Source organism: Phasianus colchicus, unplaced genomic scaffold (assembly GCF_987193195.1).
Source record: "Phasianus colchicus unplaced genomic scaffold, bPhaCol1.hap1.1 HAP1_SCAFFOLD_93, whole genome shotgun sequence".
Classification (NCBI taxonomy): Eukaryota; Metazoa; Chordata; class Aves; order Galliformes; family Phasianidae; genus Phasianus; species Phasianus colchicus.
Genome location: NW_028325264.1, coordinates 87,519 through 106,445, shown reverse-complemented (window position 1 = coordinate 106,445; position 18,927 = coordinate 87,519). Strand labels below are relative to the sequence as shown.

Here is an 18,927-nt window from a genome sequence, read left to right as displayed (position 1 = left end):
ACAGCAGAAGGATGCCAGGGGTAGTGTCTGCACACTGTTGCTCTTTCAAAGAAGCCCCTATTCTGGCTAACTGTAGAAGAAACCATTTTTTTCCTTCATAAGATCCTTGCAAACACAGTCAAAGTGAATGGAAGTTTGTGTCTAAATGTCTTTTTGCAGTAGGTGCAATGAGGTTATCTGTTTTTCAGGCAGATAAGTGAGACAGTAAGGAAAACTGCTGGCTCAGGCTTCACCTCTATTGTTGTGTTACCCACTCACAGGTATCATGTACCAAGACTGCTGTCATAGGCCAACAAGGGCCTGTGATGCCAGGGTGAAGGCTGATATTGCAGATTACTTTTGGTCACTGGAATACGTGGAGTTTACACAGTCTTGGACATGGGGCTGTGCTCCTTTATTTGTCTTTTTTGTTTCCTTCTTGTTGCAGGGAGACAGCTGTTTGTTCTGCCCCTGTGAAGACATTCTTCCACTGTGTGGAATGAAAGGGTCTGCAGCTGTGGAAGGAGGATCACTGCGTCGGGGTGGCTGCACATTCAGACACATGGAAATTGGTGTGTTTGCCTAAAGATGTGTTCTCAAACTCAATCCCCAAAACCACTGCATTGCTGTAGGAGGCTAAATGTGCTTTTACAGGCTGGATTCACTTGCTTTGAAATGATCCCGGTTTTGATGACAGGGAAGACAATTGAATGCTGCCAAAGATCTGTGTTGATGAGACAGGAAATAGTGGGCGTTGGCCTCCTGTGAGATGGGCTTGATACTGATCCACCAGGACTCTTCTGTCCTGGATTTCTACAGAGAACGTTGTTCTAGCTGCTTGTAGTTTTGAAGTGTGGGGAAGGAAAGAGTGGTAAGGAACTAAGAAGATAATTTTGCAAGATAATTTTGAATAGATTTAACTGAGGCAGCTGAAGACAACGTTTCCCTCTGAAGAATCCAAGTGTTTTGCACTGTGTATTAGTTCAACTCCTACAGACTGATGTTTGAATGTGCCTGTCTTCTCCAACTGAATGATGAGAAAGCAGAATATGTTAATTAGCTTCAGCTTGTGCAGACTTTGTGAATATGCCCCCAAATTCTATCCTTTACTGATAAAGGATCATCTGAAATAATGTTTCAGCACTATGATAATCCTGTCCCTGGCATGTACTGGAGACGTGTTTCTCTTTGCAAACCTTAGGTGCCTGTTTCCAATAAGATCATGGTTGTCTGAACTAAGCATCTCCAAAGAGCTGCTCATAATATACTACTTTCTTAAAGTATGAGTATGATACAAGTGCCCTTCCACTGACGAACAGAATTGCTGAAATGCAGGGGAAGAAAACAGAGTCTGAAACATGAACCAAGTGAGAGATAGAGATACACAACAGGCATGTGGATTGGATGCAGGGCTTTTCTGTTCAGGTTTCTGTTTGTTCTTTCATGGGACTGTTCTCCATGCATGTTGATTCAGGTCGAAAACCCTGGGATTTACAGTTAGACTAAAAGATAGTTGTATTATTGCATTTCTACTATTTTACCACTAAGTAAAGCAAGAGTTTTGCCTTCCTGCAGAGAGATGCTTTGTTCTACCCGGCAGCCGCAGACTCCTTCTGGGCTGGCGACCCTGAAGGCTCATCTCTGGTGGAGGTAGCAGCATGCCCAGCAGCTACCCCTTCCTCCTCCCAGGCACGGATGGGAAGATTTTGGCCTCCTGCAGGCTCAGTCGTCATCTCTGCTTTGCCATGACCGTGTATTCATTTCCTTTGCTTTTTTGTGTTGCTGCTGCTGCTTCTGGATGGGTTGATGTTGGTTTGCTCTGTTTGTTTTCCTGGTTGTTTTTCTGTTGTTTCTGCCTTGGTGTCCTGCTTCTTCTGCATTGCAGTGCATTGGTTTCTTTTCAGTTTTGTTGATTTTCATTCCCCCTCTGTTTCTGTTCTTTGAAAAACTTTTTCTGTCCTAAGCGTATTCCCTTTGGTTTTTTTTCCTTTTTCCCAAGAGGACGGCTTGCCTCTAAACCAAATGTTGAGCCCTTTGGTCTTAACACTATCCCCTATGTGAAGCTTTTAACCCCGAACCTAAAGAGGAGAGGTTTAACGTGTAATCATGTCTAATATTGTTAACAGTTTGCCCTCGTGCTTAATGGGTTTTCTTTAAGCCTGCTAGGAAAATGTAACCCGTAACGAGCAAGTTAACTGTCCCCTCTTATGCCTACCACTTACTCTGTTGTGTAACTCATATCGCTAACTCAAATGCATAAACCTGAAATCTTCACTCTAAAGCAAACAGGTAATATGTAACCTTCACCAAATGGGGAGCACATAACCGTTTACTGTTAATGCAACTGGGAAAGCCTTGACCCTAATCAAAAAAGGGTAACCCTTAATACTAACACAAGAGGGTAGCCCTTAAGCATACCCCCATGTGGGAATCCTTTACTCTAATCCAATATCGGAACCGTTAACTCTTACTACAAAAGGGAAGCCTTTCATCCTAATCTAATATGGTACCTCTTCATCCTAAACTCTAGCCCAAAACAGTCACCTTTAACCTAAAGGGTTTTCCTTAAACCTTAGCACTAAAAGAAATTGGTAACATTTCACCTTTAAACGTAATCCAAAATAGCGATCCTAAAACCTAATGCCGAAGGGTAACCCTTCACAATTAGCAGTAATGCTGAATAGTAGCACTTCAGCATAATCCAGAGTGGGATGAGGCTGAGTTTGTCTGCTTCCAGGGCTGCTGTGAGGCGCAGGGCTGGTGAGCGGCTGCGGGGCCCGTCGTCATCATGGAAACGCACTGTGACAGCACACAGGTTGCGGGAGCCCGGGTGATGGCTGCTGTGACATCCTGTGGCGGGCCTGGAGTTGCAGCCTCCAAGCTTTTTTGGCCTTGCGCCCTAAGGAGTTAAGCCTGCTGTCCTGCACATGGTCCCACTGCAGAAGCCCTTTGGACGTAGGAAGTTTCTGGCTAGAGGGTAGATGCCTGAAGGCATTATTTTCTTCTTTCCAGAGAGTTTTCTTTTTCTTTGTTCTTTCCAATTGGTTTTTCTTTGCTTTTCCTTTTGCTATTTAATATTTTTTTCTTTCTTTCATACTTCTTTCTCTGTTGCTTTGCAATGCTTTTTTTGCTTATTTTTTCTTTTCCTTTTTTCTTTTTCTTCCTTTCAGGCAGAGCCCAGGGGGCTGCTTGGTCAATGCCCTTACTGGGAGGAGGAGGCTGGGTTTTCCTTCTGAGGGCTTCATGCACAAATTGCGAGGAGAACTGGGACACAGGGCAGTCCTCAGGAAAAGCACTACTTTCCTGAGATGCTGTCTCAAGCTGCCTGTGCTCACCCTCCTCTCTTTTCTTGGAAGGTAACTCCCCTGCTTTTTCCATCTCTTCGTCTGATTGCTTGCATTTTTGTACAGCTAGGGCTTAGGAGAAAGTTGGGAGATGTGTCCCAGGAAGGAACAAAAAGAAAACCTAGGTAGAAAGACAGTGCATCAAGTCCAGGTGGCTGTTGTGTATCTGTACCTCTTGTTGGTGCCTTCTAAAGTTTTGTCTTCCTCCCCTGCCCTTCCACATGGCTGAGCATCAGGGGAAGGCCACTTGCATCAGCTGCTGTCAGAAACAAAGCAGTACTTGAGGAGCACAAGCTTCATCTCTTCATCTCTTAGATCGTAGTCCCATCTCTTCATCTCTTCGATCGTAGTCCCATACGTTTGCCATTCCACTTCTACACGTTGTCCCGTTTCAGCCGACTCAGATCTGCAGTGCCTTCTCCTCTCTCCTACATCAAACACATCCTTTCATTCAAAATGTTGGTTCTCACCCACACAAGCTTTCCATTTCCCACTTTCTTAAAAAGATTGAATCGACGCCTAGGCTGCTTCCCTAAAACAAAGTGCAATTTTTCTATTTTGCTGAAACCAGTCACCAACAGAAGTTCTCCTCTCCTTTAATGCTGTCTTGAAACTGGCCTGAGTGCTCCTGCTGGCCGCCGTGCTGCCACAGCCAGCTTTGCCTAGCGCCGATGTTTGTGGCCTGGAACATCCTGGCAGCGCGGCAGCTTCCTCTTTGCGGCTGGGATGCTGCCAGCGTGCTGCTTGTGCCCGGTGCTCTTGCGTTTGGTGGTGGTGCAGGCGGGCGTTGTTCACCTGGGTGGCTCGGTGCTGTCCCCGTGGTGCTTGTCTGCCAGCCGGCAGGAGATGCATCTGGGTGGCAGTGCGAGGCGCGTGAGAACCACGCGGGGCTGTTCCTGCTGCGCCTCTTCCAGGAGCCGTCCAGTTTGCGGCAAAGGAGGCACGGGGCGCTTGGCTGTCTCAGTGCCATCCCCCTGGTGTTTGGCCGCCACCCGGCAGGAGATGCATCCGGGGGGCAGTGCGAGGCGGGTGAGAGTCACCCGGGGCTGCCTCCACTGCACCTCTGCCATACTTTTGGAAATGCACTATCCAGCTTGAGTCTGCCCTGGCACAAATTGAGGCCATTCCCTCCAGTCCTATTGCTAGTTAACGATGTTAGTTAGCAATGAGAGAGCGTTAACAATGAAAGTGACTTATGTGTGTGGGGCATCCCTGACTTGGCTGACAGGAGTGGAACATTGTAGACGCCGTAGACGGCGGGAAGCTTGTTCCTGTGAAACGGTCCCTTGTGCTCCAGGAATCTCTCTGACTTTCTATCATGGCCTCTTCCTCCTGCTTTTCAGCGTGCTCAGAGGCATTGGTAATGAAGAGAGAACAGACGTCTTTGTAGGCCCTGGAATGGAAGGTGCTTGAGAAGCAAAGGCAGGCAGGTGTGTGCAAAGCAAAGGCTGGTGTGTGCTTGCAGAGCAAAGGGAAGCATGTGCACGCATCGAAAGCGAAGGCGGGCAGGTGCTTGTGAGGCAAAGGCAGGTATGGGTGTGCTTGCTTGCTTAGGAAAGGCACGCAGGTGCATGCTTGCATAGCAAAGGCAGGCAGGTGCGTATGATGGAACAGCAGGTAGATGGATGCATGCTTGCTTCGAAAAGGCAGGCAGGTGCATGGCTGTGAAGCAAAGGCAGGCAGATGGGTTCTTGCAAAGCAGTGGCAGGCAGGCAGGTGATTGCTTGTGAAGCGAAGGCCGGGAGGTGGTTGCTTGGTTAGCAGTGGCAGGCAGGTGTGTGCTTGCAGAGCAGTCTCTAGCCAACTGAGGGGATGATGTTCTCAGGTTTTGTTGCTGTTTAATGACTCTTTTTTTTTCCCTTTTCTTCTTTACTGCCTTCACTGTCCCCGTCTCTCCCAGAAGCTGCTCTTCTGGCAGCCGCCGCGTGGGCTCGTTAGATGCCCTGAGTGTTTGGAAGAGAGCAGTTTTGTTGAGGGCTGTTGGTGGAATTTCTGTTGCCAGGAGCGCACGGACAGAGAAAGAAGCGTGCAGGCGGGGCAAAAGGAGTGCTGGGGGTCCTGGGAGCAGCAGTGAGGGAAGGTGTTTGAGCTAGTGCCGTTCCACTGGAACGTCTCTTTGGTTTTCTACTTCTGAGAGTATTGGAACTGGTTGCAAAAGATGTGACTTTAAGCGAGGGTGCAGAGCAGATTTAAGCTTTACAGGCGGCTGTGCCAGAGCGTGAAGCATCATCAGCAGGCATGGGTAGCACCAGCTTGAAACATCAGGGGAAGCAGTTAGCTTCCTCAGAGCCCCCAAATGGAGTGCCAAGGTGATGAGATGAAGCAGCACTGAGGGTGGTTTTCCAGGATCTGTGTCTTCTAGGGCTCGGGGCCAGAGCTGTCACTGGGGTTGCTTTCACTGGACACCCGCCACCCCTCCTCAGGACCCATGGTGAGCGTGTGGGTGACAAACGTGTCACTGAGTGAGAGCATCAGGGTGGGAATGCGTGGAACATAGCGCCCAGGGGAGAGACAGGCAGCACGGGGAGGGGGCGTGGGGGGGGAAGGTCAGCCCCAAGGAGAAAGTCTCCCCCGATGGAAAAAAGGGCTTGTTGAATGCCTTGGGTGAGATGTTGGAGAAGAGGAAATCAGTGAGGTTAGTTAAAATGTGCCACCTGGGTTCTGTTTGAGCCCCCTCCAACCCCACAAGTGCCGTCCAAAGCTCTCCGGTGCCGCCTGGTGCTCTTTGCAGTTCCCCAGTAAGGTCCCATTGCCTCTCGGCGTTGTCTGGACTCTCCTTGTGCAAACTCAGTGCCCCCCAGTGCTGCCTGGAGCCACCCCAGTGCTGTGTGCGGCCCTCACTAGCCTCCCAGTGCCCCGCAGTGGACCTCCCAGTGCCACCAGTACTGCCCAGTGCCCCCAGTTCAACACCCCCATTGCTCAGTATGTGACCGACTATTTCCCCAGGAACAAAACAAGGCAACAGAGATGATGACAGCAGCGATTGTGCTAGAGATGTTCAGTGTGGAGGAGCTGCAGCTCTTGGCTCCCTGCGGCCACCCCAACATCCCCAGAGGTGGGCACGGAGGCCTGGGGGGGCTTTGGTGCTGCATGAACGACTGCAGGCAGAGGTGTAGCAAAGCGAACGCAAACCATTTAATAGTTAAACGTACAAAAGAGTAAATAAATGACAATATTCCCAACCATTTCCCACCCTAACAATAGTTGCTGATCCCACCCCCTAAAATTCCCACCCTCTAATCAGTTTCCCACCCCCCGATCAAGTTCTCACCCCCCCGTTCCCTCCCACCAACAGTTTCCTCCCCGTCCAAAAAACTTCCCAGCCCCCAACATTCCCACCCCAGTAATTCTTTCCTCCCAGTTCCAACGATTTTGGAGTATAACATTGTATCAGAGTACAATTTCTCACTCAGAATTGCCACCCCACAAAATTCCCTCCCCCTCCCCACATCCCCAGTGCCAGCAGTTACAGAGTACAAGAATTTTTGATGCCAGCCATCTCCCACCGCAGCCAGTTCTCACCCCAGTCATTTCCCACCCCAACAATATCACAGTACAGCCATTTCATTTGCCACTCCAAAAAGATCCCACCGCCCCAAGAATGCCCACCCCCAACCATTTCCCACCCCAAGAATTCCCACCCGCAATTCCCACCCCCATCCATTCCCTCCCCCCAGCCATTCCCACCCGCAATTCCCACCCGCAATCATCCCTCCCCCCCCCCCATTCCCACTCGCAATTCCCACCCCCAACCCTTCCCCACCCCCAGCCATTCCCACCCCCCAACCATTTCCCGCCCCCCAAGCAACATTTCCCAGCCCAAAGCTTTGACAGTCCAGCACTTTTGCGGTCCATCAGCTTCAGAGTCCCACATTGCCCCAGTCCAAGACGCCGCTTGTGGACAGCGCAGTTTTGGAAGGGTAGGGCTGGGGCCGGTGCTGGTGCTCCTGGAACGCTGCCGCTGCTCTCTGGGTGTCGTGGGGGCCAGCGAGGAGCCCAGGGCTACAGGGAGCCATATTCATCGGCTACGGCCACGTCTCCTGCTGCACCAAGTGGTGCCCATCACACCCCAACAGTGGCCCGAGCGGGAGTGTGCCAAGAAACCAGCCTGAGTGCTCCTGCTGGCCGCCGTGCTGCCACAGCCAGCTTTGCCTAGCGCCGATGTTTGTGGCCTGGAACATCCTGGCAGCGCGGCAGCTTCCTCTTTGCGGCTGGGATGCTGCCAGCGTGCTGCTTGTGCCTGGTGCTCTTGCGTTTGGTGGTGGTGCAGGCAGGCGTTGTTCACCTGGGTGGCTCGGTGCTGTCCCCGTGGTGCTTGTCTGCCAGCCGGCAGGAGATGCATCCAGGTGGCAGTGCGAGGCGCGTGAGAACCACGCGGGGCTGTTCCTGCTGCGCCTCTTCCAGGAGCCGTCCAGTTTGCGGCAAAGGAGGCACGGGGCGCTTGGCTGTCTCAGTGCCGTCCCCCTGGTGTTTGGCCGCCACCCGGCAGGAGATGCATCCGGGGGGCAGTGCGAGGCGGGTGAGAGTCACCCGGGGCTGCCTCTGCTGCACCTCTGCCATCAGGTGTGCCGTGCAGGGCGACGGTGGTGCTGGGGCAGCCCGTGGGTTTGGCAGTGCGAGGCGGGTGAGAATCACCCGGGGCTGCCTCCGCTGCACCTCTGCCATCAGGTGTGCAGTGCTGGGCGCCGGAGGTGCTGGGGCAGCCATGGGGGTCGGCACGGGCAGCTCCGGGGATGCTGTCTTCTGCCAGAACGAGTTGGTGCGGAGCCCAGATTCAGCATCTGTCTCGTTGCTGAGCTCCCGGCTGGCCCTGGGGGAGTCAGGCAGCTCTGCGTTGGAAGAGCAGGAGTCGAAGCTGCTGGAGACATCTGAGCTCAGTTGCTCCGTGGCTGTGATGCACTGCATCAGCTCTTCACTTTTGCAGCTGTCCAGAGCACTCGCTGCTTCTGGAAAAGCAGAACATCCCCCAGAACAATGATGGCAGCCTTCCCACGCCAGCTCGGTGTGGACACGGACCCGCCATCTCTGCAGACCACAAACTCACCATCAATGCAGGTGAGCAAATGGTCAATTTCCACATCGTCGGCAAGACTGTTGGTCCTGGGTCTCTCTTCTGGAAAAGGGAAGAAATCCCCAGTGGGGCAATGCCAGCTTTCCCACGGCCACTCAGCGCAGACAGGCCTCCATCAGCTGTGCTGCTCCCAAACTCACCGTTGTTGATCCACGTGAGCAGGTCATCCATGTCTGCGGTGTCGTCCAGGAGGCCTGTGTTGGCCGTCACTTCTGGAAAAGGAAGAAAATCCCCAGTGGGGCAAAGCCAGCTTTCCCGAACACCCCCCCGCCAGTTGTGCTGCCCCCAAACTCACCCTCGTTGATCCACGTGAGGAGCTCATCGATGTCGTCCGCGATGTCCTCCGGGGTGTCTGCGCTCGTTGTCACTGCTGGAAAAGCAAGAACATCCCCAGTGGAGCAATGCCAGCTTTCCCACAGGCAGCCGGTGCGGACAGCGTGCCGCCCGCTCCGCAGCCCCTGAACTCACCGCCTGGTTCCAGCGTGGCAGCGCTGCAGGTGAGCGGAGCCGTGGCGGGATGGGGGCACACGTCGGTGGGCGCAGGGTGCCCCCGGTCCTCCGAGAGCACCACGTCATCTTGGAAGGGCTCCATCGGCGGCTCCCAGGTGTCAGGCAGGGTGCAGGGCACGGGGAGCACCTGCTGCTGCAGGGAGGGTACCTGCAAAAGAACGGGGGGGGGGCCGGGGCGGGCGGGGGCCTGCGGGCTGCGGGGGCTCCCCGTGGAGGAGCACGGCCCCAGGCCACAGCCCCATGGGCTGCTGGGGCAGCAGCGTCCCTGCCAGCAGGGGATGTCCCGAGCAGGGAGCAGGGGCGGTGGGGGGAGCCACAGCTGGGTGCAGCCCCCCAGGTAGGAGCAGCAGCACCGGTAAGTGCAGCCCCGCAGCTGGGGTCAGGCCCCCAGGTGGCAGCTGAGCCGGGGTTGGGGGCAGCCCCCCAGGTGGGAGCTGTGCTGCCTGTCCCCAGACACCTGGTCCCCCAGGCCAGACAGAGGCCTGAGGTGCCAGGTAGGTGGCAGTGGGGACAGGGGAGGGTTGGGGTGGTACCGGCATCGGTCCGCGGACGGTGGGCTGCATCCAGGCGGGGTCCGGTGGCGGCACAGTCGCATCAGCGAAAATGGCGTCGGGTGTCAGAGGCACCGTCAGCGCTCGTCGAGGGAATCTCTCTGTGGGGAAATGCCAGAAGGGGCGCTGGGCTGAGAGCCGGGGCACTGGGGTGAGATCCGGGTGAGAGGAGTGGGATCTGGTGTGCTGGGGTGCGATCTGGGGTCACGGGTGTGAGATCTGGGGCCCTGGGGTGAGATCTGGGGGCACAGGGGTGAGATCTGGGGCCCTGGGGTGAGATCTGGGGGCACAGGGGTGAGATCTGGGGTCAAAGGGGTGAGATCTGGGGCCCTGGGGTGAGATCTGGGGCATTGGGGTCAGATGGAGTGTCAGAGCAGGGGGAGCCTGCTGCCTTACCTGCCATGACAGCTGGAGAGTGGCAGTTGGGGGAGCCCCTCCCCCCAGGGGGGTTCCGTGACCGTTGGGGTCAGCCCCTTTCCCCCAGGCTTGCGATGGTTTGACTTTTCGTACCCAGACATCCTTTTCATGCCAGTTGTTTCCCATCCCGATGATCAGTGACCATCCCGATGGGCATTTGGCAGCCCAGTGCTCTTCCTTGCCAAGGGTCTGCCCGTCCCAGTGGGGATTTGCCATCCCTGCAGTGAGTTCTCACCCCAGGGATGGTTTCCCCTCCCGTCCAAGCGATTTCCAGTCGTCACCACCCAAGACTGTGTAAAGTGCCAGCATTAGTTACGAGTTCTTGAAAGTGGTAGCGGCCGTGGTAGGCCAGTTAGACCTATGGTAACAATGAAAAGGAGGGATTTCTGTGGGACAGCCCTGGTTTAGCTGAGAACAGTGCAGGAATGAGTCAGTGCCCGTGCAGCGTATGCCGAGCTTGTTACTGTGAACTGGTCCTTTGTGCCTCGAAGAACATCACTAACTTTAAACTGTGGACTTTTTCTCCTGGTTTTGGCTGTCTCTTGGGGGCACTGCTAGTGAGGACAGAAGAGACAGCATCGTCTTTTCTGCTCTTCCCTCTTCCGTGCTTCCCCTTTCTGCTCTCTTCCTCATCTACTCTTCAGCTCTTCTCCCTGAGTGTTATCCTCTTTTTGCTGCTCATCTGCTGTTCTTTCTTCCTTGTGTCCTGACTCCTTTCCTGCATCTGTACTCCTCTTCTGCTTTTCTTTCTTACCCGTATCCTCTCTTCTCCTCTTGTTCTCCTCATCCGCTCTTCTGACTTAACTGTTTCCTCTTTGCACATCTTGCGCTCTACGGTTCTTCTGTTCTGGCCACTCTCTGCTCTTCTACTTTACTGCTCTTTTCCTTCTCTGTCTTCTGTGCTCTCTTCCTCCCTTCTGTTCTGTTTCATTTCTGCACTTCTCACGGACCCGTGTCCTCTCTTCCCATCTTCTGTACTTCTGCCATACCCGTATTCTGTCCTCTTCAGCTCCTCTCCCTTTCTGCTTTTCTGCCTTAGCTGTCTTGGCTCATCTCCCTTTCTGCTCTTCTCCTTGTCTGCTCGTCTTTCTTACCTTCATCCTCTCTTTTATTCTTCTGCTCTTCTCCTCTTCTGCTCATCTCCTCATTGCTTTGCTGTCTTGTATCCAATCTTTTTCTCTATTGCACTTTTCTTCTTCTGCACTTCTTTCTTCCCTGCATCCTTTCTTCTTTTTCTTCTCTGCTGCTCTTCTTTATTTCAGTCTTGTCTGCATGTGCTCTTCCCCTGTTCTGCTCTTCTAGTGCTCTTGTCAGCATCCAGTCTCTGCACCGCAACTCTGTGTTGGACTTTATCTTGGGGTGGAGGAAGGTCGTAGGGCCTAGATTTGTAGAAGAAAACCCAGAAGGTGATGAAGAAGAGCCCTGAGGAACCAGGAGCACAAAGGCAGCGTGTTTCTCCGAAGGCCACAGCGTGAGCACGTGTTCCCTTTGGCGGACTCCTTTGTACCTCTCCAGGAAGTGCTTTGGAATGGAGAATTTTCTGGAGTTGTTTCCAGTTGTTGCTTGGATGAGCTGAGGCTTTTCTCCTTGTATCTTTGCAGGAAAGCAGAGCGGAGAGAACGTCTGTGGTGAGATGCTCAGGTGGAGTTGCCTTCCGTGCACCAACAGCCTGTTTGTGTCCACGTGATGCACGGTGAAGGGAAGGCTGCTGTTCTGTGAGTAAGCCTGGCAAATGGAATGATGGTTCTGGCCTTTTTGTCAAGTGTGTGAGGAGAGGTCTTTGGACAGGCTGTTCTTTTGTTGTTTTGTTGTTGTTGTTGTTGTTGTTGTTGTTGTTGTTTTTCAGGGGAAATGCTATTTCAGTTGTTAGTTACAGTGGTTGGTTGGTGCTTGTTTGAAAAATGTTGTTCATCTAGAGAAGCAGTGTCTCGCACCAGAGAAGTGAGAAATCTCCTGTACATCCTGTCTTCTCCACCAGCCTTCCATGTAGAGACATTTAGTGCCTCTAAATGCCTGTAGAAATGGTGGGGGGATAAATGGGGAAGAGCTGAGGTGCAGTTTCTGTGCGTGCTCTGTACACGGAGCAGGCGTCACCTAGTGAGAGCTAGGGGCCCTTTGCAGCGTTGTGGATTTGTTTTCCTTGCTTGTTGGAGCGTGATGCTTTTGTAGGTGCTGTGTGCATTGTAAGTAACTGTGAACTGTGCTGAGACTACAGGTGTCCTAGAGGGAGCCCCAAAGTCCTTAGTTGAGTGAGGGCCTTTTTTCTCTGTCTCTCAGTTTTTTTTTTCTTCCTCTTTTCTTTCTGTTAGTGTGACATAGCTGGCCCATGAGATAATTCACTGGGAGTTGTGCCTTCTTGCAAAGCTGTGGCAGGTGGGTGCATGCACTTCACTGCTAGTATGACAAAGCTGAAGATGCCTGAGCTGTGTGAGAGCTTTGAGAATTGAATGGAGATTCTTGACCAAGGAAGAGCCCTGTGGTCCTAGCCCCCTGTGGAGAGGCTGGGATTACTGACGGGAGAGAGGATTCTTTGAGTGATCTGAATGGTCTAAGAAGGGAGGTGACAGGTTTAGGGTTCCTTTGCAGTGCTCTGCCCAGGCTGTGACACTGCTGGGGTTTTATTTTGAGTCACTCTGAATACAAAAGGAGACAAATGGTATTTTGTGCAGCCTGAAACCCTGCAACTCTGCTGTAGGGTCTCCATGTCTGCTGACCACGCTCTTCCCTTCTCCACAGTGACCACGGCCAGCCCCTGAAGCCCCAGTCATGAAGACCCTGTACGTCATGCCCAATGGCCATCTGTCTGTGCTTCCCATGTCTGTGATGGGTGATGGAAAGAGGTTGGGAAAATTGTCATTTTTCTTTTTCAATGCTTTCTACGTTAAATGATGAAATGTTTAGTGTTCACTTTGCTACACCTCTGCCTGCAGTCATTCATGCAGCACCAATGCCCCTGTACAGTGCATTCCTTAAACCCAGAGTAGAAAATGTGTTATTTGTGGGCAAATTGTATGATGTACATTTTTTATTGCTAAATCTGTCTATGATGTACTTAAAAAATGATTTTTTTTTTGATAGAATTAGCTTCAGGTTTTAATTTATTTTTCCAGTCGATCCTTTCTTTTGTGTCCTGACTTGATCCGTCTGGTAGCTGCTGTGATAGTCTTGCCATTGCCCTTTGGACTAAGGGTCTGTGTCTGCTGTGGAATTGCCTAGCAGGGATAATGGTAACCTAGTTGCAACTGGAAGACTAGACCAAAGGTGTTTTTCAGTGGCACTGTTTGTTTGTTACTGGTGGTGTTCTTGTTACAGAGGTAGACAGGGGCAGAGCAAATGAAGTGCTGAGTAGGCAAGTGAATGAATGTGAACTTCTCAGTCAAAATTCCTTCTATCAGGCTTTGGGCAGGGGGAGGATGTGTTGAAAAACCCTGGGTTGGGAAAAATACTGGGTTGAGAAAGCTGCCAGGCTGCTTCCTGGGAATGCTGCTGCTCTCTTGAAGGTTGAAGGTAAATTCCAGCTTCTCATGTCATCTAGTCATCTCAATATTTCCTTGGCTAGATTATTTTAGAATCAGGAATCTTAAATCAATTACACATTAATTTCTTTGCTGCCTGCTGTTTTTTTCTAGCTTGCATGAAAATTACAGCTCTGGGCTTTCACATGCATTTTAAGGTTTATCTGTTCAAAAATGTGGGGAAATTGTTAGTAATAATATCTAAGAAGTTGAGCTTAGATAGGCAATACCTGATGTGTCTCTTGTGACTAAGCTCCTTTTTAGTTTTTTGAGTTTAAAAATGAAGTGTGTGGGAAGTGCTGTCATTCTCAACTACTGTGTAAATGCTTTCAGTTATACAGTGTCACTTTGGCACTTAGTTTTATGTAGCACAGCAGCAATGACATTGAGGTTCTTAGGGGCTTCTGTTGGTTTTCTTTTGTTTTACTTGGACTAGTGTATGGTCAATAAGTATACAGATGCTATGTAGTATATAGAAGAGTTAGGCTGGTAAGGTTATCACGTTGAGAAAGATAATCAGAAATAAATGAAAAAAAGCTCACTGATATTGTAGGCTCGCAAGAAACTCCATGAGGAGCGATCTCCAGAGAGAGATCCTTCCTCAGTGGCAGTCAGCCCTTAAATGGGGTCTAGGAGAGGTGCAGCCGGGCTCCATCCCTTGTGGTCACACAACTGAATTGCCTTCACCTGCGCTCCCAGGGCTGACTCAGTGCTCACCTGAGGTGATCAATCAGAGGTTCAAACTGTGATTCAACAGTTCCCATACGGACTAGCTATTCTGTAACAAGGTGTGCTGTCACTGAATCAAACTGTCTGACAGTCTTAACTTAGCATCTACAAGAGGCACATTCTGAAGTTTTTTTCCCTGTTATCTTGTTTGTAAGATGTTGGAGTAATTTCATCAAGTCTGTAGTCTGTGTAGTGGAGGTGAGCAAACAGTGGTGATGTGGTTGTTGAAAAGACTGATGCAGAAAAAAAAATTAATTATGTTGCCTTCATGTTTAATAGGAGAAGTTACAAGAATGTAAAGTTGAAGATGGCTGGAATGAGCTCTTTTATGTGACTCAAGCTGAATTCCATGCAAGACCTGATGACGTCTCTCTTAACATCAAACTTGGTTGCACTGTACCAGTCATGCAATAAATTGCAAGATGCTGTGCTCCATGTTCAGGAGGCAGAGAAGAAAATACCTCTGGAGACGAGCTTGGAATGGTGCTCCTGTGTCGTAAAGACACTTGGGGTATTTAATCATCTTTTGATTCTGTCATAATCTTCCGTATCCTCAAAACTGGTCACAGTCTCTCAGTTTCGTTCCACTGACAGCTATTGCTCAAATAATGTAACTCCTCCAAATGAAAGTCTACTGAAGCCAATTGTTTAATGGGGATTTTCTTCCTAAAGTTAAACCTTGTATATTTTCTAACTTCAAGTCTAAGCTAGATATAGTAGCTTCATCAAGGAGAGAACTGTTTGAAGAGTTCCTGGAACTTCACTGCTGAAAGATACATTAATGCCTCACCTGTGAAAGTGGGTTAGGTAGCAGTGTGTCCTGGAGAAGTAATGTCCTTGCCTTCACAGAAAGATGGTGGTTCCTCATCCTCTGATGAACTTTATTCTTTAGGAATACCTTGAATCAGCCCAGGACTTGGAATCTAATACAAGGAATTGGAGAGCTATCAAAAGCGGTCATCTGCTGGCGCATTCTAGCTTTATTAAAATGAAATTTGCTTCGGGAGATGTCCGTCAGTGCAAATCCAGAACGGAATGCTTTTTTCTTAGTCAGAGAACATCTAGCAGGTATCAGTTTCCCTGAGTAACCAGTTTGTGGACAGGAGAGGAGTTTCTTTGTACTAAGGTTCTTAGTAGGCTTGAAGCCCAAGCTATGTATTTGTCCAAGCTACAAGCCTTGGAGAAGACTTGGTGATATCCTGGGTCAGTTATCTTCTGTCTCTTCAGTAAGAGAACGTTGTTCTATACTTCAGCAGCTAATTCAGATTTCACAGACATTTGTGGATCAGCTTTGTCCTGATCAACTTAACAGAACCTGCAGTGAGATAATGAAGAATTGTAGGTCTGTAGTATAAAAGAGAAGCAGAAGGCCACTTTCAGTAAGAACATTCTCCTTCAGAAAAAAACGGTAGGGCCAGGTAAACCAACTGACTTCAAGGTATATCATCTGAGGCACAGCTGGCATAGTGCAAAACAATGTCTGTAGGAAACTCCTTGGTGAAGTTCTGTGTTCCATTCTTCCCGTTATGTTTTCTTTCATACTGACTTCTACTGACTTCCGTTGATTTCACTTCCATAAGTGAAGGTCAGTGCTTTGGGAACTTGAGGCTGTTGTCCTGCTTTCTTGTGCAACTCAGGTTTAAACAACTGAGGTGGTGGCAGTTGAATCACCGAGTTGCTTGGTCCGCAGTTAAATAACACTGACCCAAAGCATGCAATGGCTTTTACCAGGACTTTGTTGAAAATGAGTTTTTTCTGCCTTCTAGCTTTGATCGTCTCCTTCACTCTGTGAAACAGTATGTGAGAGAAGCTGAGGAGCTGTCTCACACCGTCCTGGAAATGAAAGGACAGCTATACATGTATGCTGGGACGTTTCTGCTCAAACTGGCCCAGAACAGTGAGGTGCAGTGGAGCGATGCGTGTCAACTGGCAGCACTGTGTTATTTGAAAAGTTTCAACGTAAGTCACTTTTCACTTTCTGCCTGTAGTTAATGCAGTTCTTGACCACTCTTGCTGTACATGTGCGGAACACCCATATTCCAAAGATTAATTAGTGTTTGTAAGGCTCTCCCCTCACTAAGTCTTACTCTTCCACATGCCTTTAAAGGATGTGGACAGGAGCTAACTGAGTATCTCCCACATTCTTGTTCACAGACAGTCAGTAGAGCTTAGTCAGTCTTAATTCTTTGCCTTATGAAATACTACTAATTTTCCATTTTGTGCAACTGCTGGTGTTCGGAACTTTACTTTCTCTTGTGTGTGCTTACAGCTATTGGCAGTAGTTAAAATTACTCACTTTGTGTCTTCTTCATTGATATGTTGCAGAGTGCCTTCAGAATGAGTGTATATTTCTAAAGTTTTCTTATGCTAGAAATAAGAATATGTTTCCTAATGTTCAAGACTAAACTAAGTGATCTGCTTTTTGTTGTAAAGAAGCTGTGACAAATCCTCTCCTTTCTTCTCCAGGTTCTTAAACCAAAGTCAAAACTAATAAAAGGGGATCCTGCTGGAGAAGACAAGCTGGAAATGTTGGCTTGTGATCGAAAAAGCCAGTCTGGTAATAAGAATTAATCGTTAAGAAAGTTCCATAGATCTCTTTTAATCTTATGAATAGTTACTTGAAGAGTTAAGTGGCTCGATTCCCAACCTTAAGTAGCAAGAGCAGCCCACTGTTGGGGTTGTCCTTCAGTGTTTTTATGTGAAATCCCATTTTTGTTTTCTAGGTCATATGTTGCTGAACTTAAGCCATGGCAAGGAAGATTTCTTGAAAGAGATTGGAATGTTTTGCCAACACAAGGGGTTTACTGACGTTGTTTGAAAGCCTCTTTGGGAGGGGGGCTTCTCAAGAGAGTTCTTTCCTTGGCGTAGATGAGACAAGCAGTGTCAGTACACGAGCACCAATGTAAGAAGAACTTAATAAATATGATAATGGTAAGAGGTGTTTCTTAAATTCAACTGAAGCACGACTGTTTCAGAGGAGCTTTTTTAACTCCTTCCTTTTGCAACGAAAGAGGTGGGGCTGTGACAGCTGTTCAGTGTATCAATGCAAGGGGGTGATGTGCACGAAGCTTCCATTGATGCTTGTTGCTGAGAGGTGGTACTGTCACGCCTGCTTCTGAAGAATTTCTCATGCACTTCCTGCTTCCACAGTGCTGTCTTCTCGTCTGCTCTGATTCATTTTCACTTCAGCTGTCTGCTTAGCCTTTTGTGTCTGAACACTAGGAAGTGTTAATAGGAAGGCACATCTTGTAATGCAAGAATGCAGTTTCCAAGCATAAAAATGAAGTAACTCTAGGATGAATTGCTGAGACTTGATGATGAAGTCTGGCTTTGAAATTGAGTGAGAGAAGATTAGAATACTGGTAGTTTTCTACTTAGTTAGTTTTCAGAAATGTTTAGATTATTAAATCTAAAATGATCTAGCAGGATACAAAACAATAACTACAGCAACAACTATGGCCTTTTTTCTTGATAGATATAGCTAAAGAGAGATACGTGTAGGTATAAAGGAAAAAAGTTTATAGTTTTACAGTCTCTCCTAAGGGGTTTGTTTCTTTATATTATTTTGTAATGTGTATTTAAAAGCAAACTAACAAAAACGAAAACAAACAACAAAAAAAAAAAAAACAGCACTCAAAGGCTTGTGCTTATTATACATGGGATAAAGATTTCCCCTGTTAGAGGAAAAGCAGTGTAAGCATATTTGCAGGAGTAAAAAACAAAACTGAATTCAAAACAGAAATTAAGCATTCAGGTTGTTTTCTTTGCTGAAAATGGTAGATCTCTTGAGCTTTACAGACTTAGAAAAACGGGAAGGATGTCTGTATAATACATCAGCTTAACCTGATACCTCAAAATGGAGAGGTTAATGTTTAAATTTTTTATGTGCTTCCTTGGAGATGTTCTCTCCATTTTTCGCCTTGACAGAAAGAGCAAATGTACCAATATGTTTGCCTTGTGCACTTCTGTGAAGTTGGTATTTCTCCTTTAAAAGTTACTTGTGTAAACAAAATAGATGGAGAAATCACTTGAAGAGTGTTACATCTGCTTTTCAAAAGGCTTAGTTCCAGCTTGTTAGACAAAGGCAAACAGGTCGGAAGAGGTTGCTAGGAAGCTCCTAGGATGGGAGAAATCTTCAGAGCTCCTTACTTCTCTTGGAATGAAACCCAGCTTTGATCAGACGCTAGCCTTCCTCCCTAGGACGTAGATACTAACTTACCACTGCTTTGTTTTTGCACAGGTGCTGTTCGAATGCACAACGGTAGTCTCCAGCACCTTGTGTGGCTTGGTTTGCAGTGGAACTCTGTGTCGGTGTTACCCCCAATGTGACAATTTTTAAAACAGCTTTTTCACTTGCCCCAAGAAACATCAAGACTTGAGACAGATGCTCCTGAATCCATTTGCCTGTTGGACCTTGAAGTCAGTACACTTTCGTACATCTTAAATGTATTTAAGTGCTATTTTCTCTTTTCTTATTTCTTTTCTTCTCCTTTTTTTTCCTTTCTTTTATTTCTTTTGGTATCTAATTTTTTGGTTGTTGTTTATTTATTTTCACAAAAACAGGTATTTCTACTCAGGATGGTATTCACTAGCAACTTAGAATTGCAAGAGAAATTTAATACTCGTAATGAAACACATCAGCCTCCTTTCTTACTGTTGCTGCTGTGCAAACAGTGCTATACTGAGAAGCAAACATCCTGGTGGGATGCTGTTCATATTCTTATGCAGAAAAAAACAACGTAAGAATTCTTCAGTTCGGAAATATTTGAAACAAGCCTTTAGACAGGTTCTGAATTGATTCCCATAGTTTG

The 18,927-nt window shown here is 48.7% G+C and overlaps 2 protein-coding genes across 22 annotated transcripts in view; one reads left to right on the top strand and one right to left on the bottom strand.

Annotated features, from left to right (window-relative positions):
- The window catches only part of LOC149911539 (RANBP2-like and GRIP domain-containing protein 8), a 48,418-nt gene that overhangs the window by 9,510 nt on the left and 19,981 nt on the right, over positions 1–18,927 (top strand). For 11 of the 19 annotated variants that reach the window (XR_016463215.1, XR_016463216.1, XR_016463214.1 and 8 more), the window contains exons 3-10: positions 428–551; positions 11,474–11,587; positions 12,609–12,712; positions 14,396–14,627; positions 15,883–16,075; positions 16,583–16,673; positions 16,840–17,047; positions 18,357–18,535. The gene's annotated coding sequence lies outside the window, so the exon portion shown is untranslated. Of the gene's footprint in view, positions 1–427; positions 552–8,814; positions 8,892–11,473; positions 11,588–12,181; positions 12,246–12,608; positions 12,713–14,395; positions 15,185–15,882; positions 16,076–16,582; positions 16,674–16,839; positions 17,048–18,356; positions 18,563–18,679; positions 18,856–18,927 lie in introns of those variants that run through there. The other 8 variants (XM_090133704.1, XM_090133705.1, XM_090133711.1 and 5 more) reach the window with 8 other exon arrangements.
- LOC149911540 (uncharacterized) lies at positions 7,094–10,721 on the bottom strand. Of its 3 annotated transcripts, XM_090133718.1 has the most exons (4): positions 8,863–10,721; positions 8,690–8,764; positions 8,368–8,606; positions 8,207–8,269 (listed from the first exon to the last, which is right to left on the bottom strand). In XM_090133718.1, exons 1-4 carry the CDS (start codon positions 8,984–8,986, stop codon positions 8,228–8,230), a joined length of 480 nt encoding a protein of 159 aa, XP_089989844.1. In that variant the 5' UTR covers positions 8,987–10,721; the 3' UTR covers positions 8,207–8,227. The 3 variants fall into 3 exon arrangements, with proteins under 3 accessions (XP_089989842.1, XP_089989844.1, XP_089989843.1); XM_090133717.1 differs by having other exon boundaries at positions 8,236–8,606; positions 8,863–9,730; XM_090133716.1 differs by lacking the exon at positions 8,863–10,721 and having other exon boundaries at positions 7,094–8,606; positions 8,690–8,830.